The 9820-nt window shown below is 39.9% G+C and overlaps 1 protein-coding gene across 2 annotated transcripts; it reads left to right on the top strand.

Annotated features, from left to right (window-relative positions):
* The first annotated feature begins 524 nt into the window (after positions 1-524).
* On the top strand, positions 525-9517 carry zfat (zinc finger and AT hook domain containing). Of its 2 annotated transcripts, none has more exons than XM_076152748.1 (23): positions 525-694; positions 1220-1378; positions 1695-1862; positions 2224-2355; positions 2448-2534; positions 2854-3000; positions 3098-3171; positions 3596-3699; positions 3851-3925; positions 4018-4166; positions 4491-4731; positions 4824-5757; positions 5882-6008; positions 6091-6323; positions 6422-6503; positions 6899-7018; positions 7237-7410; positions 7571-7659; positions 7834-7972; positions 8188-8297; positions 8501-8594; positions 8818-8924; positions 9032-9517. In XM_076152748.1, exons 1-23 carry the CDS (start codon positions 676-678, stop codon positions 9224-9226), a joined length of 3759 nt encoding a protein of 1252 aa, XP_076008863.1. In that variant the 5' UTR covers positions 525-675; the 3' UTR covers positions 9227-9517. The 2 variants fall into 2 exon arrangements, with proteins under 2 accessions (XP_076008863.1, XP_076008865.1); XM_076152750.1 differs by lacking the exon at positions 525-694 and adding an exon at positions 778-914.
* The last annotated feature ends 303 nt before the right edge of the window (positions 9518-9820 follow it).

Below are 9820 nucleotides of genomic sequence, written 5' to 3'. Positions count from 1 at the left end.
ACAAACACTGAAAGCACATATTACAAATGTTCAACAGATTTGCTCATGTGAAGGTGTCAGTTGTGTTGACAGCATGATCGTAACTGTGCAATTTCATGTATTCAACTGAAGACTAGATCATATTAGTATGCTGTATGTAGACTGCAGTATGCATGTAAGATGCATTGATTTATAGTTTTAAACAATTTAAAGAACAATTTTGTTTCACTTCTGTAGATTTACTTGTGTGTTTCTTAGATTAAGTTTATGCTCATATGTGGATTTCTGTGTACACACGTTTCTTATTTTTACATATGTACCATTAAATCATCACCAAAGAGTAATGTGAATCTGTTTTGTATATGGTACAATCCAGGAAAATGTGGCAAAAAAAGTTAAAAATGCCAGTTCAAAACAGTTGTCAAAAAAGTATTGTATTAAAAATGAAAAATTTAAATTCTAAAGTTGGCCGCAGTAAAGTCATCCCACCACACGGGGCACTGTGGGCTCTACATTTAACGTGCAGTTCACTTCCGCTGGCTGGAAGGACCTGTGTCGCAGATTCGACAGAAATGTCGACGTCGCATAAAGTTAAATTTAGACTCTAAACATTAATTCATTTGTTATTCTTACTTATGTGTTGCGTCAAAGCTATCACTAGGTTTGTATCCTTGTGCTGTTATTACGTTTGAGGACATGGACGGAGAAAAAGCAGGTAGGAATTTGCGCTAGCCACAACTCGAATATGTCTGTGCGGTCTTCATGTTAAATTGGGACAAATCATAATAAAACATACAAACCTGGCCGCTGATTTTCACCGCATTATACTTTGTAGCCACGATGTGGACTCAAATAACAGTTTTCTTTTTGTGCGACAAATTTCATTTCATATTCAAGAGCTTTGTAAGCTCTAGTCTGCCCCCATCACATGTCTGGTATGGATGTAAATGAACAACTTACCTAAGCTTTGAGACAATTCAATAAATTCGTCCTGTTGTGGTTTTGAATAAGGCTTCTCTAACCCTATATGTGACTGAAGATATTTTGTGTCAAAGAATTGCATAAAACAATTAAAACTGGCAGCTATAAGCATTAAGTATTAATCTAATACTAAAGTGTTAATAAAGGCCCATAAGCTTGTTCCCCTACAGGTGGATGTGGACACCTTCAGACCTTTCTGTTGTTCTCTCCTTGTCTCCGTCTCTCATGGGTTGTCCTGCATATGTTCTTGTTCCTCCAGCTGGATCGGTGTTTATGTGTCGGCTGTGCAACCTCTTTTCCCCAAGCCGCTCTCAGTTGCTGGCCCATTGCTCTCAGCTGCATCCCCAACATGAGACTCCTGATGACATCATCACTGCACTGCAGCCCCTTGCAGCCAAGCCCATGGAGATGCAGACAGGTCTGAGCATCATAAGTTTATCACAACTACTTGTGGAACCATATATAGAATATAAGGAAAGTTACATCACAGTCCAATTCCCATTATTTACCAGTGCAAGTATTAATTAGAATTTTAGAAATAAATTAAGTACTCATCAGCCTGTTTATCAGCAATGTTTATCATTAAAACCCAGTCAGTTTGAACTGAAGTTAATTTAATAGTGAACTCTGCCATTTTCAGTGATAAAGAAGAGAAATTCATTCCTTCATTTCACTGATGACTGTAGACTGTAGACATATCTATCAATCTGTGCTGCTGTGCTATTGGCCAACAGAGAGCCCAGCGAAGCGGAAAAGAGGAAGACCAAAGGGCTCCACCAAGAAGATGCGCTCCAGTTTAAGCCAGGCCAACCAGGCAGGGTCCACTTCTCCTGAGAATAAAGTTCAAAAAGATGAGGAGACCATTAGGGATAAAGGAGACCAACAGACCAGCTCAACAGAAGGTTAGTATTTATGTATCCCCTCATCCTTGGTTTAACATCCATTCATCACAAATATCACACTCCGATTGAATCTAGTCTAAGTCTAAACCTTGATTTCCACACAGTTAGTATCTACATTCACTCCTGTAGTGTTATTTTAAAGTACAGCTTCCATTTTTCTGATATGACTGTGAGGAGCATTCACATTATGTCTATTGTGTCATTATTCTGTTTATTCTAGGTAATGGTTTATTGATCATTGCTTTGCTTCCTGTACTTTATATTATTTTGTAATTTCAAAATGGTTTTCTGTATCTATATTAGTTTTACTTCGGCATTCCTGCTGCTGGTAGTCTGACCCCTCATTGTTTTCTGCTCCAAGGTGAAGGCAATGCTGGGATATTGGGTCTGGAGTGTAAAAAGTGTCATCGCTCATTCAGCAACAAACGGCAAATCCTCAAACACATCTGCCTGAGAGAGGAGGAGGAGCAGGAGGGGGAGGAAGAAGAGAATGGTGAGGACTGAACAAGCAATGGGTATACTTTTAAGTGTTTCCCTATTGTTGACATGTTCACATTAAGAAATCCACTGTGCATCTGTGTGCAGGAGTTGAGGAGAGTTTGGACCACGGGGAAGCAAATTCAAACCAGGCTCAACAAAACCCTGTGCAACCCGGACTGATAAGAGAAAAAGGTAGCTCATTCCTCAAATTATGTCTACAGGGAAAGACTCTTAATGTTTGCTGAAAATGTGAGCTTTGAAGAATATATGGTCTCTGATTGACATATAGTGATGATTGTTAATTCTGCATTATACGCCCTCTGCTGAAGTGTGTCCACTGTTCAAATTGAAACAAACAATTGCCTGGAAAAATCTTAATCATAGTTCAATGTAAACTAATTATTAAGTTAGTAATGGCTTGCTATAGTAGTATTCATTTAATTTGTAAATTTAAAAGTGGACATGTCTTTTATTGCTGTCGCCATCTGCACATCCTTTTGTCTGATTGTAGGTGTAGACGGCTCGAGAGTCCAGAAAAACAATAGAAGAAGTCAGGTGTTGCGTGATGGCCGAAGCCCCGCTCCCAAAAATGGCCCCGCATCACGAAACAGAAAGTCAGTCATCAGTGTTGTTCTGACGGAAGACAAGACACTTCCAGGTCAGTTTATCGCTAGTATAACAATTGGTCTTCAGGACTGACTTGAGTGCTGTAGACGACACTGCATGTATGTGATATGTTTTCTTTGATTTACCAGGTGTTACTACAATGGTTCCGGTAGAAGACAGTACAGTAGAAACAGGGTCTGCAGCCATTCAAGATTGTGCTCAGGTAAACACAGGAACACACACATACACACGCAAATCATAAAAATGTGTCTCAGCTGATGTCAACACATTGTAGAATTTCAGACATTAAGCAGTTAATGGACTGTATGAACATAACACCAGAAATACCACAATGAAAAACGTAATTTTGTACAGAACTGTACTTGAACATGATTGGGCACATAATTAAAAAAATGTATTGTACACTGGTAAAGTCTTATACAATCCAATACAAGAGCACTCCAGCGAATACTATTGTTATGTAAAAGTAGAAAATAAAAAAATTAAATCTACATTGATTTTAGGGTTTCAGCACAATTTCAAATACAGTTGATGAGATATTGAAATTTGTAAGCCACATCTGGATTTCACCATTATTCATGTTTCAGCTCATTTGTAAATCAATTTTATGGTCTTATTTTTTATAGCCCGAGGACCTTCAGGACCCAGCAGCCTCCCAGAATCTGACAGAAGACTCTGTTAACCCAACCACTGCCTGCCCCCAGAACCCCAACACAGACCCTGAACCAAAGTAATGTTGTGTAAAATGTCCATCTGTGATTGGTCAGAATCACTTGTTGTGAAAAAGTAGAAAATGTGATGACAATTTCGATATCTCACCATGGATGATACAGTATATGTTGGCTCAATTACTTAAATGTTAAATGTTTTTACCCAACTAGTCTTAACCTAGCCACCAAAACAACAGCTGCCAGAAAAGGCTTTCAAGAATATTCTATCAAGCAAGACGCAACCAGGTAATAGATATACTTATACAAATACAACGACCACCACACTAAGCATCAATGGTCAGCTGGTAAAATTAAAACTGTTTTTCTCTTCATCTCAGTCTGCTTCAGAGCCAGCTGAAGGTCTTTACCTGTGAGTTCTGTAATAAGATCTTTAAGTTCAGACACTCACTGATCGCCCACCTCAGGACACACACCCAGGAGAAACCATTTCAATGCCCACACTGTGACTACGCTTCAGCCATCAAAGGTAAATTTCATCTCATTCAGTGCAAACTGTCATGATGCCAAAGCTGTCCTGTAGTCCACTCTTCAAAGCTTCAAATGAATAATTCCTGGAAAATAATTTGGTTAACAGCTACTTAGTGATTTAGTAAACTTAAGTGCCAACAATGTTTCACTTAGTATGAACATTTCATTGACCTCACTACTTATTTGCTCCATCAATTGTCATTACTACTTATAACATTTATAACAGACAAAACTGCATCTTTGGAATTCCCAATTTATAAAAATTGGAAATACATTTTCCTATCCAATTTAAATTTCTTGTTTGCTGACTTTTCTTTTTTAGCCAACCTGAATGTTCACCTAAGGAAGCACACAGGGGAGAAGTTCAGCTGCCAGCACTGTCCTTTCAACTGCCTCAGTCCGGGGCATCTGAAGGTTCATATAGAGCGGGTACATATGAAGGTGAAGCAGCACTGCAGTTTCTGTCGTAAAAAGTACTCAGACGTGAAGAACTTGCTGAAACACATGGAGCAACAGCATAACTTGAAAGACCCTGCTATCTACCAGAACTACCAGCAACTCAGGTTTGGTTTACTGTTCTTCCCAAATACCCTAAAATAACCACCTGTATTACTAATTCACCCATCCCCCCCCACTAATCTATTTATATTTCTAGGTTAAAGACACGTCAGGGACTCAGACAGCTCCTGTACCAATGTCCCACCTGTAACCGCCGCTTTAAGAACCAGTTGGAACGTGAGCGCCACCTGTTGGTCCATGGCCCCCAGCGCCCCTTCGCCTGCCTGCTCTGTGACCACGCTGCAACCAAGATGGCTGCTCTTGCTGCTCATGTCAGAAAGCACCTCTTCATCTATGTGTGCTGTATGTGCAGGGCAAAGTTTGTCAGCTGTCAGAGCCTGAAGGGTCACCTTACTGAGTCTCACCCAGAATTGGACCAAGAAAAAGCCTTCACGGACTGTATCAACAGCAGCTACTATCTGGCACAGGAGGCACAGGAAGATAAGAGAGATGAGGAAAGATGTAAGGAAGCTGTTGGGAGTGAGCAAGAGGAAACAACAGAGGAGGGTCAAGATGAGAAGAGAGAGGGGGATACAATTACTGGGGTTAGAGAAGAGGAGCATAAGGGTGATGAGGGAGAAAGGTTAATAGCAGCAGAGGGGGAGGGAGAGCAAACTACATCTCAGGATGAAATCATGGATGAAGAGCAGAGGTTCAAACCACAGACCGGGAAAGAAGGAGAGATTGAAAAAAGATGCACAGAGTCAGACTCCCAGAAAGTGCTGCATCAAACAGAGAAACACACCGACAGGGGGGAAGATGAAGAGAGCAACTCTCCTGATCAGTCAGAGCCAGTAACTCGGGAGAAATCTCAGGACAGCACTTCTGACGCATGCACACATGGAGCAGTAAACATACACACATCCATTCCAGAAGGCACACCTGCAGCTGATAAGAATATGCATAACTCCAACCACACAGACTCATCTTCACCAGCAGAAATGACACACTTACCTGATGTGTGTGTTCAAAGCACACCCCTGGCCTCAGCAACTCCGACGGAAAATTCCCAAACTATACAGTCAGACAAGGTTAGTTACATGTAGTCGTTGTCGTTCGAATGTGGAATTGTTTATTTCTTCTTCAGACGAATTGAATTGATTGATTGCTCGTGTGCTGTAATCATGCCTCAGTCTGACTCCACCTTGGTCTTAGGATTCATCAGATTGCCCTCAGAGTGCCTTCCAGCAGGTGATATCATCTCTTCAAAAGACTCAACTAAATATGGACATTTTCCAAAGACTTAGGAAGGTTTATGGAGACCTGGAGTGTCAATATTGTGGTGAGATGATTTATTTAATTTGACATGCTTTGAATCTTAGGTGTCATCTGCTTGTTTAACCAGGTTTTCCTCTGCTCCACAGGTAAACTGTTCTGGTACAAAGTCCACTATAACGTCCACGTGCGCACACACACCAAGGAGCACTTGCATTACTGCTCACAGTGTAGTTACTCTTCCATCACTAAAAGCTCTCTAAAACGCCATCTGATACAGAAGCACAGTGGCTTGTTGCTGCCTTGCCCAAAACCCGACTGCAAGTATGCAACACCTGACAAATACAAACTACAAGCTCATCTAAGGACACACCAGGAACAGGTAACATCTGTGTTTTGTTCAGTTTTTCTAACCTGAGAAAAATATCTCTCTGAGTTATATGAAAAGTAACTCTTGATTTCTCTTCCTGTGGTTTACAGGGAAAGACTGTGGCGTGTCCAGTGTGCAATCAGAGCTATCCAGAGCACAGACTGAAAAGTCACATGAAAACATCCCACCCTGGTAAACAAACACACACACAGGATATACCATACTGTATAAAGGGATAGACTGAACACACATTTTAACCTGGTTTCTGTTCTTCTATTGTATACAAAATATTTCAAAACTGTAAATTCTATAACTTGTTCCGAAAAGAGACTTGAATAACACAGCATTGGTTGCTATCTTAGATTGGCAATATTTTCAATTATATAATATAGGAATTATTATTGAGGATAATGAATCACATCCTGGAATGCAAGGACTTTTCAAAGCTTTAAGACTATAAAACGCCAACATTTTTAAATGGAACATTTTCTTGGACTGTTGTGCCTTAATGGCACTTTAGTAAAAAGCTAGTGACTTGACAATCAGTTAAATGTGTGTGTGCTTGCATGTACATGTATGTTTTACAGACACTGACCTTGGGTCTGGTAAAGGGTTAATGACGAAGCGTGCAGAGAAGTGTCCCTACTGTGACTCTTACTTCATAAAGAACAGCAGTGACTTTCAGCAACACATCTGGGCCCATCAAGGTGTGCCATCACTCTCATAGTAATACACAAACACACACATACACACACACTCAAAGACATATGCTCACTCACTGCACGACTCTGCATGATATATTTTCAAAAGTTTACCTGGACTACTACCACAAATGATCTACCTGGAGCTCTTTGATGTATTTGTTGATCGATGAATGAAACATGATGTATCCCATATGATTGATTCCATAAATGTGTATGTCTAGGTTTGAAACCATACCGTTGCAGTGTCTGTGACTATGCAGGCCGCAGTAAGAGTAACCTGAAGACTCACATGAACCGACACAGCACAGAGAGAAGTCACCTTTGTGATCTGTGCGGTAAAAAGTTTAAATCTAAGGTTACGCTCAAAAGCCACAGACTGAGCCACTCTGAAGAAGGTAGGAACATTCTTCATGTTTCTCAATTTCCAGTTGTTGGGCAGAACTTGTTATTGCCATGTGGTAAAATCACAATGCTATCACCTATTGTCTGAAGTGTTCAAATGTTTAAAAAGTACAACATGAAGATGTTAATGAGGATAATGACTTGTTTGCCCAGGGAAACAATTTCACTGTTTGGAGTGTGACTATACCTCTGTCGCTAAACCTGCCTTGCTCAGACACATGGAGCAACATGCTGAATTTAAGGTTAGGACACACTACACACAAACACAATCAGAGAAGTATGTAGATATAACATTACTAACTGTACTACAGCTGCACCATAGAAACAGAATGATTACATTGTACTAATATATATTTTCATTTTGTAATTGGTATCGTTCAGTAATTAATTACTCAATAATCTATCTCTCTCTGTAGCCATTTCGTTGTGCACATTGCCACTACTCCTGCAACATTGCTGGTCCTCTCAAGAGACACTACAGCAAAAAGCATCCAGATAAGGAGTATCAGAATGCTGGGCCAGGACTGCCCAATCCAGATACTTTGGACCAGAAAGGTATGACAATTTACTTCAGTAGAACATTTTGCAGTTTATGAACACCAGCGTAATTATTACCCTATTATGATCTTGTGTTTAACCAGAGGGGTATAAGTAGATGATGACCGTTTCATTTAGAACTGAATAATTCAGTGTAAACATAGACCAAATTTATTATGTGAGCTTTATACAGTTTGATCACCCCAAAACATTTATTCTGTGTCCGTCTTTAGGCATTATGAAGTGTCCTGTCTGTGAATTTGTTTATGGGACCAAATGGGAGTTAAACCGCCACCTGAAATATAAACATGGTCTGAAGCTGGTGGAAGGGAGTTCCTGGGAGGTACACACACCCATGCACGCACGCTCATACATACACACACACACCAGAAATGCTGGAGACCAAAGGCATTCTTCATCATCTAATGCTATTAAGACAATAATCACACTCAGAATTTGGGAATGTGATATCGACTTATTTTACTTCATAGGTTTTTAAAATTTTTCACCATGTGATATCAATTCTACCATATGATGAATGTGTAGGTTGTGGAGACTGTAGAAGCACAGTATTATCCTGCAAAGGATGAAGAGCAGCAGACAGAAGCAGCTGTTGCAGCCCTCCAGGACAGCAGCAATGGTAAGAACTCTGACTGACTGAATGACTGAATGAAGTATTAATAGGCAGGACTGCAAGGAAATGGCAATAGTAGTAAACACACTAATGTCAAGTTTTCATAGATGTAGCCCTTCTTCTATGATACTTCAGGTAAAAGCCCAGTCATTGGCTACTGCTGTTTATGTGGTTAATGCTTGTATATGAACGTTTTTTAAATATTTGTACTGTGTTTTTGTCTGTGTAGGGACAGTCAACATCCTCCAGCAGATCATTGAACTTAGCTCAGAGAGTCATGATGCGGTCGCCTCCATGGTTGCCATGACTCCAGGCACTGTTACTGTGGTAGAACAGGTAAAACTAAAATTTATAATTTATTGTGGAACTCATGAGTAGTTCCATATAAACAAAATGCTGATGTCATCACAGACTGGCCACCTGAGTCATTTGTGTTTCTGCAGGTGGCTGATGAGCAGGAGGTTGGTAGCTGCAGTGAGCAGCTGATGGTGGTGAACAGTGAGGAGAGTCATGCTGGTGACCAGGTGATGGTTGTGGAGGAGACTGACGGCCTGGAGGCTCTGACTGTTCTCACTCAGGGAGAAAGCACTCACCACTACATTGTCTATGTTCAGGAACAGACAGTAGAAATCAACTAATTATGGGTGGCATTTGACCAAAAGATTGTCAAACTGTAACATTATCAGTAAATACCTAATCATGAACTATGGAATGTAGTTAACTGGTTTTATTTTTATCATTATGAATTTTATTTATCACTTTTATACTTAACTGGTAATTATGAATATATATACATATATGTATATATGATGTGTGCAACATAGGTTGTCTCATTGTGGCAGCATGTAGAATAGTATATAGTATATTTATAGTATTTTCAATACCATTCCCTTACTGCAGTGTGTCATATTGCTGAATAAAATGGCTCAAACAGGGCTAGTTATGTCTTAGAATGGTTTATAGTTGACTCACATTCTTGCTATTGTGTGGCTACAGTTTGCATTATTAACTCATGAGGTCTATATTTGTATTTTGGAAAGGTGCATCACATTGTGCTGCATGGCACACAAATCAAATCAATCCTCATTTTAGCACACAGGGCTGGCACAGTAAAAATACAGTATATTGCCTCCCTGTATTTAAAACATTTGACTTTGTATGTATTAATATATATGGTACATTTCAAGTCTAGTTCACAACCAAGTGTGTAGCTAAAATGATAGCTTTTACTT

Source organism: Genypterus blacodes, unplaced genomic scaffold (assembly GCF_046128005.1).
Source record: "Genypterus blacodes isolate CSIRO-AG114 ecotype Tasmania unplaced genomic scaffold, CSIRO-AGI_Gbla_v1 ptg000057l_1, whole genome shotgun sequence".
Classification (NCBI taxonomy): domain Eukaryota; kingdom Metazoa; phylum Chordata; class Actinopteri; order Ophidiiformes; family Ophidiidae; genus Genypterus; species Genypterus blacodes.
This window is presented reverse-complemented; position numbering and strand designations above follow the sequence as displayed.